Raw genomic sequence first — 16,204 nt, forward strand, 5'->3', positions numbered from 1 at the left:
AGCTGCCCCAAGGCAGCAGCAAGCCAGGCGCCGGCCGGGTGGTTCGGCCGCTCCCGACGCCCCCGGGGAAGCGAAGCCGGACGCTGCTGCTGCCGCCGCCGGCGGAGGGTCCGCACGGCCGCCCCACCCCGGCGGGATTAGACCGGGCGGCCCAAGCTACCGCTCCGATACCGGAGTACCCGCGGCGCGGACGGAACAGCTCGCAAGCCACGGGGGTACCGTGCGCCGGCAGCCCCCGCCACCGCGCCGGCGCAGTACCCGCGGCACCGCGCACACGGTCAGCCGGCCCCGCCGCCAGACGCTGCCGGCGCCGCGCGGGCGGCTCCCGCGGCACGTCGGCCTGAGCCGCCACCACCCTCCCCCCCCGAAACCCGGGCGGGGCGCGGCCGCTCGGTACCCTGGGGCGGCCGCTACGGTGCGGTGCCGTGCGGTGCAGCCCCACCCCCCTCCTCAGGGCCGCAGGGCGCGCGGAAGGAGCGAGCCTGGGGCGGGATCCCGTTAAATAGGCCGCGCGCCAGGGGCGGGGCAGGCGCGCGGCACCGCGGCGCTTTCCGGAAAGGCGGTGCCTGCCGAGACGGCGGGTGCGGCTCCGTGCGCATGCGCGGGCCGGGAGGCCGGTGCCGGTGCCGAGGAGGGGCTGCGGCGGCCGCCCTGGCCGTGTCTTCGCAGCCCCCCGGGCGGCACGGGCCTCCCTGCGGCCGGGCTTCCCGCCCTCAGGCCGCGGCAGCCGCGCTCGTCCCCGGCCCTGGGAGCCCTGAGGGGCGGCCCGGCCCGGCCCGGCCCGGTCCGGTCGGGCCGGCCGGCAGCCGCGGAAATCCTTTAAGAGCCGCTGTAACGGCGCTTTCGCGGGCACTGGGCAGCGTTTTCAACCTGAAAACGCTTCCGTTCTCACTGAACGGTCGGCGTTCTGGAAGTCAAAGCCATGGAAATTCGTCTCGAGGGTGTTGTCGTTCCTGAGCGCTGCGTCCTGACGGTCTGCGAGGGAGGGGGAGTGACGGGCAGGGAGCGCGTCAGGAGGAAGCCGCGCTCGGCCGGAGGGCGCAGCGTTGTGTCGGAGCTGTGCGAACGGGGCGAGACAGATGAGCGTGCGGCAGGCCGCGCGCAGGCAGGTTACCTGGAGTGGCCGTGTCTTTGCCGGTCCCATCCCTCTGAAGGAAAAGCTCTGATGACGGTAACAGGTTTTCTAAGATCTTTTAAGTTACTCCGTGAAAAACGGTTCCTTTTGGTAGCAGTGTGTGAACACTAGAATTTTATTCCTAAACGCATGCGTATTTCCAGTGCCAAATGCCAAACTGTTACATTTCAGTATACAAGGATACAAACCGTTCCTACAAAATGCAACGTTCGATCCAAATACCGGGTTTGAAGCAAACAGGTTCAGAGGATCTTTTTGATCCCGGTGTGAATTGCTGGATGACAAGAGCTCTTGCACTTGTCGAAGGAAGTGGGTTGCCTAACCTGGTGTCTTGGTTCTGGAAGAAAAGGCATAAAAATTTGCAGCTGATGCAGAATAATCTGTCTTGGGGGAAAAAAAAAAAAGCCAACTCATAAATATGGGGAGTTCTTCTCAAGTAAAAAACTGCTGTTGTAATTCTGCATATTCTTATTGTCCTTTAATACATCTACGAAATGCTGCTGAGCTCTTTGCATTGTCATGTACGTGGCCACAGCTTCTGCAAATGTTGTGAGTATGAAGTAGCTCCAGCGTTTGCTGCTCCAATTCTCTGGCTGTCTCCTGAGCGTTGTAAATACTCCACCTTTATTGTAGTAAAAGTCTGAGTAGAAATCTCTTCTCCATGCCATCCATTTGTAACTTTCCCTGGTTTTTAACCCTTACTCCTATCCATTTTTCATGCTTACTTCATGGATAAGCAGTCAGAATGTTTCAGTTACATTTAAGGGAAGAAGCCTTTAAAAATGGGGGGTCGGTGGGGGTGTCTTTTTTTTTGTCTTTTTTTTTTTTCCCCTTGAATTCTGTCCCTTCCAGATGTAGGTAAAAGCATGCAATTGATGCAAAACATCATCACATTTTATGTTTTCCCCACGCCATTTTGTATGCATGATTCACATGTGATTTGTCTTTATTGTCAGACCGCTGCTACACACCGGCAGCTCAAGGTTTGACGTTGACTTCTGGCTGAGATACCGCTTGTTCTTTTTTCCCTGACATGATGCCATTCGTTTAGATCTCAGTTACATACAAAACTAGACTGACTTCTCTGTGCTTTGACACATTGCTACTTGGCATTTTATCAGTCTGAAGTGTAATCTGTGTCTTACGCCTTCATCTTGTACAGCAAAGTACTCCTGGAAACCCTCACTGTTCTGTCATTCTTTAATCTTACTTAACTATCATCACCTTTACAACTCCTTCACATCTCCTCATTAGTAACTCCAAATACAAATAGCTGTCCCAATAAGAAGAGGTTGGGCTAACCCACTTTTTACTACTATGGAAAGTAAGTACAGTTCTTTACAAACTCAGACTCTTATTTACGAGTAGATACTTGTCTATGCAAAACTGCCCTTTTTTTACATATTTTTTTCACAAAAAGCTGTAGCTCATGTGTTGAATGGTGCTCTGGCTATGTAATTACCATCTTTTAATAAACCACTTACAATTGTAAATAAGAAACATATGCCTAAAATAAATACATATATATATTAAATGTATTTAAAATAAAGTAAGTTTACTATTTAAAAGAATATTCTTGTTAAAAGCTCAGAATGCTGCAGGGGTGGTGGAGAGCTTTTTACTTTTATGGTAAAAAAAGTATTTTACCATACTTTACATCTCTCACATATCCTAGATGGTTTGTCCAAGTCTTTCTAAATGACTCTTTCTTTTCTGTGATACTGGACACCCAGCTTGCAATGACATGCTCAGCTCCTCTGAAAGGCGTCACAAGTTTGACTCAAGACTGAAAGCAATAAAGTGATTTTTTTTAATAAAGGTTGTTCTTGTCAGTATTTTTGTGTTTCTTTTTCCTAAATGTTATGTTAAAACTTAAACTGTGAGGTCTTCAGGAATAAGTTACTATAAATGCAGAATATTACTATTTAGAAACTATCATCAGTCCTGTACAATGAGAAACTGATACAGATTTTGCAACTCACTAAATACATAATGTCCACTGAATAATATTTAATAAAATGTTTACCTCAGCAATAACAAACTATATGAGAAGTACAGTGTTTTACAGAACAGATACATTAGGTGGCATTTGTGCATTTAGTTGCAACTTTTCTTGCCTAAATATAGATGTTTAAGTGAAAAATGTGCTACGAACAAGCCAACTCTTCAGACTCATTTGCTTCAATGCATGAATGCACGAAAAGACAAGGTAAACGAACGTCAATATCTTGAGCAGACAAGTAGTTGTACTGGGGTAACACTTAAATACATTTCAAACCCTCTCACATGCAACACAACTGTATGGATCAACGCAAGCAACACTTAACGCACAGAGCAGTTTGTGTCTGTTGTATGTCGCGCTGTCTGTACGCAGGGTAGATTTCAGCCTGTCTTTACTTGAGGTGAACATGCATCCACATTTTCAGGAATAGCTACACACATTTAAGATTACCAGGAGGACAAAGCCCTGACCTGACGACTGCGGTCAGTGGGATTTCTGCCATCGGCTTCACACAGTGAGGAGAGCGCACACGGGATGTCCATTGCTATTTTTAGACCTGCCCTCTGCTTTTCACCCCAGCCTGGCCTGCGCTGTACTTAGCCAGTTCTGCACTGCTCCTTCTCCCCCCTTTTCCACAGCGTACCTATTCACCGCTTGTCCCGGAGGGGATGAGGTTACCTGTTCTGCCAGCAGCTCTGCCTTGGCGGCCGCCTCCCATGTCAGTGCTGACCGCAGTCACCTTCTCCTAATCCCCCAGTTCAGATCCCAGCAGTGTCCTCTATGATAGAAACCAATCACGCGTCACATTAACTTAATGAGGTATTAATTACATTTGAGAATCAATTCCTTCTCCTCTACAAACAATATTTCAGGAATTAAAGTTTGTCTGTAGATGCTATTTTTTTTAACTTAAGTATATATATATAAGGTGTAATAAATAATTTTTTTAAAAGCGAGAAGGGAAATCAGATTTGTGAAGTTGTTGATGTTTCTCCTTGGTTTGCGCTTTCTCCTTGTGCCGAGTGAGTCAAAAACTGTCCTGTAGCTCCAATGTATAACCTGGAACGCATCGGCCACTTCTGGAAGAGAAGAGACAAGCACAGTGCTGAGATACCCGGGCTCTTTGCAGTCTGAATGCAGTTCTCAGCAAAGCTTTAAATGATGGAATCACAATATGAGAAAATAGGAAACTCTTGCTATCACCAGAAAGTTCCCATTCTGCCATGTGTTGGACAATGTCGTTAGAAGCTGGGTAAGAGAACCTCAGCCTGGATATTTTCTTTGGTAATTAATCGTGAGGCACAGCTCCCAAACCCTGCCATGACCCAACAGACAGGAGTAGGCTGTGCTAATCTGTCATTGTACCACAATCCGTATAGCAGATGCTCTGTTGGCAGAATAAACCAAAGCATTCCTCTTTACGGTGCCAGGGATGCTATGGGGATACACCAACACCTGCAGAGACTGCAGCCCTGTGTGTGCTGGCCGGCCCCCCCAACACTGACTGCAGCACAGGGGCTGCTAAAAACTGTGTGTTAAAGGAAATTTAACGTAATCGCTCCTTGGCAGTCTTCCGCACTGACCGCTGCTTGTTCTTTGTCAGCTCTGATGATTTCAGATGAGACAATTCATCTTTCCATTCACTGATTATTGGAATCATCAGTTACATTGGCGTTAAGTATTCTTATAGCTCAAGTTTCTTAACCCGAGCAAGTTACTTTGATGCAAATGGCCCTGCAGTAAGGGTGACTGCAGCTGGGTGCCCTTCTCTTAGGAGGAAGAGTTTGATGTGCTGAGTTCATTATTATAGAGAGATGAATGTTTGAGAAGACAGCTTCTCATACACATCGGATGAAAAAATACCTTAAACACAGACAGTGTGTTGTTCCAAAAGAATACAATTTTTTTAAGACACTTTTGGGAACAGGCTGGGACCTTTCCTGTGAGTAACGCAAGAGCTCTAAAAACTAGAGGGGCTTAATACTGCAGTTAAATCTCAGCTCTTCTATTTAAAGACACAAAGCAGCAGTATATTTTCACTTGGAAAGACTGTACGATCTCATTCAGTATTTTTATTTCAAGAGTGACGTTATAAATTTGTCACCAATAAGACACCTGAGTTTGAAGTCACTAACCATATTTTTTGTTCGGTGTACACACAACTGTACTTGGATATTTTACTTTCCTTGCTATTTGTATTTACTGTGCTTGATATATGAGTGTAGTTAAAGTCCTTATCTGCACTGGTTGTCTCATATCCTGCACTTTGGGCATTTTTTCTGAAGCATGTACTACAATTTTTATGTGGCACTTTTGTTCTAGTGCCAACTAAAAAATTTACTACCAGGTATATTAGAAAGACTGGTTAGACTCATAGAATCTTTACAAACCTAAATACAGGTAAATGGCACATAAATAAGATTATAAAAAATAATTGCCAGATGAATCCAGTATTGCTGTATTCCAGTAGCCTGGGAAGTGTGCATCTGGATCATTTAACTGCTGTAATAGCTATTTAAAAGTGTTTTTCTGCCAGTAATAGTTGGCAGCTGATAAAAAGTACCATAAGAGACCTGCCTCCTTTCGCTCTGACCAAGGGAACTAACAGAAGCTACTTAGAACTTATTTTGAAATACATCACAATATTTTTTTCTTAAATTATAGCCATCTTCTAATTGATGTAAAGGTTTTGCTTTCTTAATGAGCCTGCTAATCATTTAAATGGCCTCAGAAGCCTATGTTCACATCATGCTTTTTACGGCGACCAACACTGTGAACAAGAAACTCTGTGAATTTGTCACTTTATAGGAATTAGAGATTACCTCACAAATTAATCTTAATTAAATCATTCTGAATTCATCAGACTCTTAAAAAAAAAAAAGAAAAAAAAAAAAGAAAAACACCCCAGTGCTCTTAACTAACTCACTCCCTGAGACCAGAGCCAAAGAAAACACCCCATGGTATTTGAGTCCCGTCAGTCACTGAGCAATGCATTTGAAACCAGTTTCCAGCCCCAGGTCCTCTCCAAGAGCAGTTCCCCTTTCAAGTCCCCTCTGCATTGCTGCGATTTTTATTTTTTTTTGGACAAAGGGAAGAGCGTGTACCAACCAGACGAAATAAATGCATCAGAAAAGCACTTTCATAGGAGGAATTAACACGTGGCCGGTAAATAACATCACCTTTCATACCTCGGCTGCCTTGGCGGGAGAGCCGAAGCCGGCCCTGCTGCGGCTGGGGTCGCCGCTGCGGGACAGCGCATCCCCTCCACCACAGACATCCCCGACAGCCGGTTCCCATGGGCTTGGTGGGGGATCACCGAGGTTTCCAGGCGGGGACCCAGGAGGTGCCGGTACTCCTCTGCTGCTGCCCTCTGCCTGCGCATCCAAGGGACCAAGGGCCGCTAGGTTTGGACCTACGCTATATTTGATGCTTTTGTGCAAAGTCCCTGAAGCTGGAGGGACAAAGCCAGTGAGCTCCAGGGCATTTCCCTCATGCACGTAGATGCGTGGTTAGCCTAGGCAGACTTTTCATGTATTAACTCTAGCAAGGTAAATAAGCTTGAAATCTTTAGTTTCATCTAAGCATCTTTGATGCCAATTTACTTCTTCACTGAGAGAAGGCGGTAGCTGCTCCCCAGGTCTCCTACCTTGACAGGGTGGAGGTATCCATCCCCTCGGAGGGTACCCAAGGCCTCTCCCGGTGACTCTTCCTCATCCTGAAGGCTGCGAGTGAGGTGTGCGATATAGGTGGTGGCCAGGAGGAGCACGTCCAGCTTGGAGAGCTTGGTGTCGGGCGGCACAGAGGGGAGCGTCTTCTGCAGCTCGAGGAAGGCATGGCGCAGGGTTTGAACCCGACTGCGCTCTCGAGCGGCGTTAGCGGCGGCGGGTCTGCCAGGAGGTGCCCCGGCCCGCTGTCCCACCGCCGAGGGCGGGCAGGAATTGCTGCCAGCTGCAGAAGGCAGCAGGGGATCGGGCTCCGCGCCCGGGCTGGAGATCTCCTCGCTGCCCTCAGCTAAGTGTCCACAGTCCATTGGTGACTTCCCCGGTGGGGAGGGCCCTGCAACCAAGAAGAGCATCTCTAAAGCCAGCCGCCGCGCTGTGCCGAAGCGAACGCTTTCTAAAAACAAGGATTCTCAGAAATGCGAGCGCTGCCCATGCCAGGAAAAGCCAGCATGCAGCTGCGTGAGCCGCCTTTCCGCTCGCTGCTTATAAATTTGGTATCACACACAGGTACCGAAACGCAAGTTAAACTCTCCACAAAGACTGGTATTGAAATTTTTTATTTGGACAGTATTGCACAGAGCAAATTTTTTGAGTCACTCCTAGCCCAGAGATCAGTTCTGAGAAAACCAAACAGGCCACGCTGAGCAGCTCTGCCACAGTGGTTTCCATTTACAACTAACTAAAAATTAGGCTAAAAGCGATTTTTAAAACATATTATTTGCATAATTTGGGATGTGGGACTATATGTATATTTTCTATTTAGCTGCAATCGTTTTATCAACAGTCTTGCAGGTAATCAGTGCTCAATGGATTACAGAAAGAAAAATACCATTTTCAGATGCAGTGGTAAGTGGAGCCATAGAGCATGGAGCTGAGTTTTTGAGGGCAAAACTTGGTCCACGATTTTAAAGGATCAGGAACCATCTTCTCCTGTGTGCCCACCCCTAACATCACTCAAAAATTTCTGTGCTTATCCTTTATCTTCTACATTAAACTGTAAAAGAATATTGTAAGCTGTATTTTGGCCATTGGGGGGCAAGAGAACCTTTTGAAAACAATGGCAAAAAACTTTTGAGCAAAGCAGAAAATAATGACCCCAAGGTCTTTTCCCAGCTTTCAGAAAAGACGGTCAGTCAGCTCTGCCTGTAATAAAACTCACAGTCCTTCAATTCATTCAGTTCCACAGTAAAATGCAAATCAGTCAATATTCCCCAAACTGCAGCACTTCTTAGCTAGAATAATACCTGATCCTGTTGTCCTCAGTCAAGGAGCCCTTCTAGGTGTCTCAGATCCTGGCTTTCACGTGTTGGGAGCGGCTGTTTCTGTGACGGCCTGGCTAGACAACAAGGGCAAGAACAAGTTATTAAAACTTTTAAATTCATTCAAATATGATGTAATTTTAAAAACTTAAATAAAATTGATGCACATAAATGACTGAAAGTCTAAATTTACAGAAGTTAGGCCTTGATTTTGCAAAGCATTTCAACCACACGTTGAAGTCCCACTGACGTCCCTCTGTAATTGCGGCTGATAATGGCAAAGAAGCCGATACGATGAACCAAGTCAAAGACTTCTAGCAGAGAAGAGGAAAGGTTTCTAAATAATCCTTTTTTGCAATGCTCTAATTTGATGGTATTTAGAAGACATTATTACTTTGGGTATTTTATTGTGATTAATTTGCTGTTAATCTGGCTCACACGGTTTTTATAAGGTAATGTTCTCTTAAATAGTAGTACAGTTTAGACTGAAATTATTCGTGAAATACTCTGTGCGCATTGTAACTGTAAACCAAAGGAAAAAAAATCTCATTATTCTTTTTTATTGTGATATTTATGATCAATATAAAATAAAACTCACATGAAGTCTACATGAGGTTGTCTTGAGTGAGGGCTGAAAAATGGTCCTTAAATTGGCTATTTCCTTTAACTTAAAATAAAAAAGGTCCCATGTGTGGTTTTTTTCTTGGTATTTTCTTGTTGTGTTAAAGCACAGTCAGATCTGGATGCATTTTAGTGGCAAAAAAGGTAATCACTACTGCTACTGCAGAGTCAAGACAATCATGAAAACCAGCAGAAGAGTCAATCGTTTTATCAGCAGGATTTCTCATATGCCATCCCATCAAAAGCCCACTGAAACGAGGAAGGCTTCCCTGATTACTGGAAAAGTCTGAACTACCCAAGGATACAGACAGACTGGGCTAGTATAAATACCTGCTCATCTACTGAAACACAAGACTAGGGCTGGTTTACACCCAGTTCTGATTTTGCTGTGTTGGTATATAACCAGATTTAGCACTAGAATGACCTTGTGTGACATACAGTATGTAGAAACGCACGTACCTAAAAACCTCATTTCCTCAGGCGCGCCTTGAAGTAGGATTTTCTGTTTTAGGAGCTTCACGCCTACATCGGATGAAATCCTGGGCCTGCGGAAAAAAACCAGCAAAATTTCAGCTGTGGAAATGAGAGATTTCACTCTGAGTTAATTTCTTCACTGTCAGATTTCCCATCAAATACATTCAGCAACTGGCCTGGGAAAATCGGCTACGCAGAAACACAGGATCTGCGGTAGGTACGTACACACCTGCAGCCAAAACGCGGTGGTGCGGGCGCCAAGACCGCGTTTGTTACGCACCGGGGCTGGGCAGCGTCGCTCTTCACACTGGTGCGGTCAGGATGCCCGCGCTGGGTGCTGCGCCCTCGGTAAACCACGGAGTCTCCCAAAGCTTGTGGTCCAAAAACCGCTGCTGAAAACTAAAGTGAATAAAGAGCCTCTGGGCAACAGGCAGTTTCCGTGTAATCTCCCTCAAAATTTTACAGGAAAGAGGTTTGGTTTTGAAGATAATTGCAATAATTTTTGCAAAAAGTCACTTGCTGCTCGGCGTGCAGAGAGACCTGGAAATGGGGGTGTGAAAGTAAGTCAAGGTATTTCTATTCTTTCTAAGGCATTTCTATTGCAGTATTTCTAATGCAGGCAGATGCACTCGTGTTTTTACATGACATTACAAAGACACGATCGGTTTTAGTTTAAATCTAATTGGTTTATCAGAGGAAACAGCACACCGCTTATTTCAGTGCTATATTGCGTGTGAGTGAAACGGCGATGAAGGCAACCTGCCCACACGGACAAGGAGAAGATCGGGAACGCCAGAGCCGAGTACGCAAACTGAAAAGACACAGGTGGAAACCTTAGCTAAAACTTGTTCGCAGCCTTTTCACTTGGTCCTTGGGGGAAAAAAACCCAAACCCAGCGAGTCTATATGATTCTGCATCGTTTTTTTAAAAGACCCTGCCCTCTGCCTAACTCCGGTAAGAGTTAACGAACACACTTTCACTGGAGCCGCGCAATAGGAACTTGCCTGTCGGCGGGCGAAGGCAGCCCGGGCGCTAACCCGCACCGCCGGCCCGGGGGGGACGAACCCGGCTCCCCGCGGCCTCGGGGGGACCCGACGCCGCGACCGGGAGGCACCCGGCGGTCCCCGGCCCGCGGAATGAACTTACCGTTCCCGACCGGAGCGGGTCTGCCCGGCGCAGCCCCCTCCGTCCCGTCCCGCCGCGCCGCGTCCGTCCCCGCGGCGCCGCTTATAAGACGGCGCGGCCGGTGGGTGCGGCGGGGCCGGGTCGTACCTGGCCGCCGGGCCCCCCCCCCCCCCCCCCCCGCCAGCCCGGGCGGCAGCGACCGCCCCTTCCCGGGCGGGCGGCTGGGTCATTAATCACGGAGCTGTCGGGGGGGAATCGCCTGGGGCTCTCCCCGCCCGGCCCCGGGGGCGGCCCCAGGTCCGGGCGGCCGGGCCGGGGCGGAGGGAGCCGGCGCTGCCGCTCGCCCGGCACGGGCTGTTTTTCTTGGGATAAAGTAACGGCTTTGCTGGAGGAGAGTAATTCAATCGCTGGGCTGGGAGCTCGGGCGATGGTTTCTTACGAGCGAGTACGTTCTCTCCGCTCCATCGCCGCTTCTCGGGCTCGCGGAGGTTCCCCGGGGCGCGGGGGTCGGAGTGGCGGGGGAGGTGGCTGCCCGGGCACCCCCCGCGGGGGACCGACGGACACGCGGGGGTCCGAACCCGAACGGGATGGGGCGCGACGGGGCGGGCGGTGATCTGAAAGTGAAGGGGGAGCGGTTAAAAAGTAGTAACGTTAATGAGAAGGGGCAGTCAAAATAAATACCGGGGGTATAGAATTAGCTCAGAAAAACATTTTGGACGAAGCCTGATTGTGCGATAACGGAGACACAATAAATCAAGCCTCGGGCGCAGCAGAAAAACAAAGTCTGAGCGATTCGTTACCGGTTTTGCAGCCAAGAAAATCAAGGACTTAATCTTCAGCGATAATTGGAAGTCGCGGGCAGGGAGGATTTCGGGGCGGGGGGGGGGGGGGGGGTACGAGCCTGGTGTGGACCCGGCGGGGGGCGGCCGCGCAGGGGGAGCCGGGCACCTGCCCTCCGCCACCGCCGGGGGAGCCGCTGCTCGGCCCCCGCCGCTGCTCGGCCCCCGCCGCTGCTCGGCCCCCGCCGCTGCTCGGCCCCCGCCGCTGCTCGGCCCCCGCCGCTGCTCGGCCCCCGCCGCTGCTCGGCCCCCGCCGCTGCTCGGCCCCCGCCGCTGCTCGGCCCCCGCCGCTGCTCGGCCCCCGCCGCTGCTCGGCCCCCGCCGCTGCTCGGCCCCCGCCGCTGCTCGGCCCCCGCCGCTGCTCGGCCCCCGCCGCTGCTCGGCCCCCGCCGCTGCTCGGCCCCCGCCGCTGCTCGGCCCCCGCCGCTGCTCGGCCCCCGCCGCTGCTCGGCCCCCGCCGCTGCTCGGCCCCCGCCGCTGCTCGGCCCCCGCCGCTGCTCGGCCCCCGCCGCTGCTCGGCCCCCGCCGCCCTTCCTGCCCTCCGGCTGGTACCCACAGCCCCGCGGAGCCGCCAACGCCAAGGTGGAGAGGGCGGGATGGCAAGGGACGCTCTCGGGCTGTTGGAGAGGACGCGAATTTAAATGCTGAACCCGAAACTGCGCCTCAGCATTCACCTTTGCCTGGCGCTGGCTGCCTCGGTTAGGGCTTTCCCTTCCTTCCGTCAGGACTTAGTCTTACAAAAGCTGCTCTGTCGGCATTTACAAGGCCACGACTACGGGCTTCCCCTGCACCACGGGCCGTCCTTCAGCCTGCCGGTGCCCCGGGAGGCCGCGGCTCCCCCAGGCCGGTGGAGGTTGCCCGGTCTGCCTCCAGCGCAAGCGAGCGTTGCCGAAACCTTTCCGCAGCTAAAACCTCTTAGGAATTCACTCGACGGACACATCTCTGCTCAGCCAGCCGCCGGGGCTCAGACAAGCAGTTCTTGAACACGTCCCTCAACTTGCACTGAAAACTCCCTCGCTGGCACTGTGGGGTGGTACGGGAGAACCGGTCCCGGACTTCCCCGGGGAACAGGGAGACTTGCCTTCCAGCCCCGGCTCTCCGGGGGCTCCTTTTTCGTTCCTCAGTTGCCAAACGTGCGCTGATTGGGTTCAGCACACGAGTCTGGGGATCAGCTCTCCCGCAGCCCAAGGAGGTCTCCTAGGTCTGCCTGCCCAACCGATGTCTACTCAGCTAGGACTTCTGACTGGACCATGGGGCCCTCAGCCATGTTACTGTGGGTCAATGACAGAGAGGACTTAATGGTAGGTAGGTCTCCTAACTGCCTGAGACGTCCCAGTCATCCTAAATTAGCAGATCACGAGTGCTGTGCTCTTCTTCTCTGCTCGAATGTAATTAACGACACACAATTACGTGGGTTTTTTTACTTTCTCGTTGACGCACGCCAAGTTCAAGCCTCCGTGCACGGAAGCCAATGGAAGGAGTTGGAAGAGAAGTGCTGGAACCCCCATTACCGTCTTTTGACAACTCCCAATCCAGCTTGCTGCAGAGTGCAGTTAAAGAGATTGCGTAGTAAGTTTGGAGAGACCACCCTGGCTGCTAACACTGTTACCAAAGAAGAGGTGCATTAGATGTACTTAAAAAAACCAAACAAATAAACAGATACAGAGAGTTTGCTCTTTGCGCTGTCAAGACTTTCTCCCACCACAAGACAACTCCTCTGTTGTAACCACAAAGAGATCCAGTGATTATTTTCTTGTATCAACCCACTGTTTAAGTCTAAAGCCATAACAAGCTGCTGCAGCTGTTTCTTCTTATTCTTTCCCAGATAAATGTCTGAGAATTAACTTTCCTGCCTTACCTGCCACAGTATATTTCAAATCTGAGGAACACCAGAGTCACAGAAGAGCCAGATTTCCAGTGTGATTTAGGTAAGAAAAAGTTCTACCAGAGACAGAGTGATGTTTTTCCAGGTACACTTTGCTCCCTTCATGTCAAATTATTTTCTGGTTTTACAGCTACAATTCAGCATGAACATTCATGGTGTTTCTTTCCAGTTTGTTCATTTTCTCCCTTTGCCATTTCTGTATAAGGACTTCACAAGCATGTTTGTCTGCTGGTACGGCGAAGCGTGGTTATTGGTACTACTGACAGACTAGCAGAAATGTTGCTCGTCTGGGTAAAACAGTTACGGCGCAAAGCCATGCACAGGCCTTATCTGGTCAGGTCCCGCTGATTCCAGCTGTAGCCTGGGAGCAAATCAAAGGCGAGACACAGCCATGGGAGAGTAAAAATAGGTTGAAATTCAGAACTTCTTCACAGGGAAAGCATTCCAAACCCAAACAAATATTTTGCAAATTTCCAATTAAATACTTTTTTCCTTGCTTCAAATGCATGGTGTTAGTGTATTGTAGGACTACAGCACATTCAGCAGTTATGTCAAATATGTTATATTACAGTGTAGCAAAAGAATTTTTATTGTATTTTCTAAATTACTAAAGGTAGAGCTGCTTCTTAATACTGGAATAGTAGAACACATCAGTGCCTCTCCAGTATGCTGTAAGAAAGATTTTAACATTGAAAAAGAAAACAGGACAAACATTTTTAATTTCATCTCTCCTTCCAAATTTGCTGAGCAAAGTAGTTTAGCTTCCAAAAATGTCGTCTTAATCAAAGTCCAATTTTAAATTACAAAGTTTTTTGATGAATATTTTCATTAACAACCCTAAAACAATAAAAAAAGTTTAAAATTTGATCTTCTACCCCCTTTAAAATTGTCTTCTCTTTAGATTTTTTCATCCAGAGCCATAAATCCAAATATTTAAAAAATATATGTTGGGTTTTTTTAATCACAAAATTCTCAGAGGCAAGTTGAAAAAAAGAGGCTTAAGTGAGTTTAATATTCCATTCTCCCAGCTACCACCAAGAAGCAGACATCCACTTTTCTTGGTAATAATTACTTTAAAAATATATCTAAAATACATATCAGAAGGACTCCATTCTAGCATGTGTGCACACGTAAGTGTTAGAGCATAATAGTAAGACTTAGCCTTACATTATTTAGACTTAAGTCTTTTTAAAGACTTAGATACTGAGATCCCGCCATAATTCCATTTCACACCTACAGATATGTGAGGAAATACTTCAAAACTATTCCATTCTAGATCACAAGATAGGTGTCCAATTTGGAAGGGTCTCCGTTAGCTCAGCCACTCTCACTCTAGGAAAAGAGAAAGGAAAACCAGGGTGTAGGATGAGAACCCCAGGAGATCTGGCTCACAGTTTTCCCTCGCTAGCAGCCACGTGAGAAGAGCAGCTTTGCAGCCAGCACGAGTGAGTGGAGTGGGAGCCAAGCAGGGTGAAGGCTGGCTTTGTTGGAGCTGAAGTGTGAATATTTATGCATCAAATGACAGCGTGAATGATTGCACTCAGGGGGAATCGCAGACTTAAAACACAAGGGTTTAGAGCAGGCCAAAGAGTGGGACTGAACATACATGTATGCAGCTGGGATGTAGCCAAACTATTACAGAAAATAGAAAGTAAGAGAGAGATTAGATCCAGAGAGAGCGAGACTCACTTTGCTGTTTCACCAGTGGAAGACTTTGATAGGGGTTTGGTTTAGCTAGACGCAAGTTGCTTGGCTGCAGGATTCTTTGTGTGAAACCCCATGGCCTGTGCTGTACAGGGAATAATTCATTCAGGTCTTAAATATTTTATTTAATGTACAATAAATTAAAATCTTAAAGCCAGAAATACTCAGAATGTATGATAGTAAGTCACACTCTAGATGGCTTACACAGCATAACCCCCATTGAGAAATACTAAAAATCCATTAAACATTTTTAAATGGGTGTGTGTAAGGCAGAAGGAAGTGTACAGGTGGAAAGGCTTCCTCAGATAACGCCGTGCTATAAAAATCAGGAGGTGACTTCCTAATGCGCTGCATTGAGTCAGTAATCCAGCAGCTGCCACTTTAAACATGTTTACCAGAAGTATTGACATTCATCTCTGGGAATTGCCTAAACAAGAAGCAACATTTTAAATGTATGCTTTTCTGTCTTCCTCGACATGAATATCATCGATGACGACAGCTAAAACATGCTTGGTTAATGCTAATTTCAGTAATGGATTAATAATGACAGCTACACGTCAGAGCTTTATTTGTTGTTTTTCTTATTCTGATGGCAAATCACTCACTAGCTTTAACAGAAGCAAGTGGCACCTCAGAGTTATAATACCACTCATTTACTACCTTAGTTTTGGAAATCCATTTCTTTTATAATGAAGATAAACATCTTGTTGTTCAAAGGGAGAATGCTTGCAGGAGTTAAATTCATTTGAATTATCTTTATCAAAGGGCAATAAAATACATGCAATAACAAAATACACAAAACACTGAATGCAAAAAGATAGATCCTGATTTCCTTACTCAGGAAAAATTCCTTTCTTATTTCAGAGAGTGTCTGAAGCATAAGATGCTGAGGTGACATTCATACAGAGAAACTCCATTAGGAAAGGTTTTATTCCAGGGGCAATTTACAATCTGGGCTTTCCTTTACTTATCTGTACGTTTGGAATTTTCCTATATCAGAAGTCTTGAGCATTCATTTAATTACTCAAACTAGTGCAAAGCAGCCAAACTCAAGTCCCACTTGAAGCAGAATTTGAAGTAAAATTAATGTGTAATGCTCCCAGTCCAAAAATTAATCAGCACAGATATCATTAATCTTCTTGTGTGCCTTCTTTCCTAACTATTCCACATTATTCACCAGAACAGGGAAAAAAGTCCAAATGATGGAAATTATTTTTTAGGACTACAGATCTTCTCAAAAATCGTGTGCTAATAGCTCCTTTCTCCTTGAAGTAAGAGACTATAAGCATGTCTCTGCATAATTGCTAAGAGTATCTTATATGGAAAGAAGCAGGTACTTGGGTATTCAGGTCACAAACTAGGTTAAGACACTGGTTCAAAACAACTCCTTTCTTGAGGAAGTTTAAGAACTAGGTAACCAATTTAGCCTACCATGTGC

At 47.7% G+C, this 16,204-nt stretch overlaps 1 protein-coding gene across 1 annotated transcript; it reads right to left on the reverse strand.

Moving 5' to 3' along the window:
• Window positions 1-3,883: 3,883 nt before the first annotated feature.
• On the reverse strand, window positions 3,884-11,216 carry TCF24 (transcription factor 24). Its single transcript, XM_069779469.1, has 5 exons — window positions 10,360-11,216; window positions 9,199-9,284; window positions 8,135-8,195; window positions 6,784-7,195; window positions 3,884-4,216 (listed from the first exon to the last, which is right to left on the reverse strand). Exons 1-5 carry the CDS (start codon window positions 10,566-10,568, stop codon window positions 4,103-4,105), a joined length of 882 nt encoding a protein of 293 aa, XP_069635570.1. The 5' UTR covers window positions 10,569-11,216; the 3' UTR covers window positions 3,884-4,102.
• Window positions 11,217-16,204: the final 4,988 nt, after the last annotated feature.

This window comes from Haliaeetus albicilla, chromosome 3 (assembly GCF_947461875.1).
Source record: "Haliaeetus albicilla chromosome 3, bHalAlb1.1, whole genome shotgun sequence".
Lineage (NCBI taxonomy): Eukaryota > Metazoa > Chordata > Aves > Accipitriformes > Accipitridae > Haliaeetus > Haliaeetus albicilla.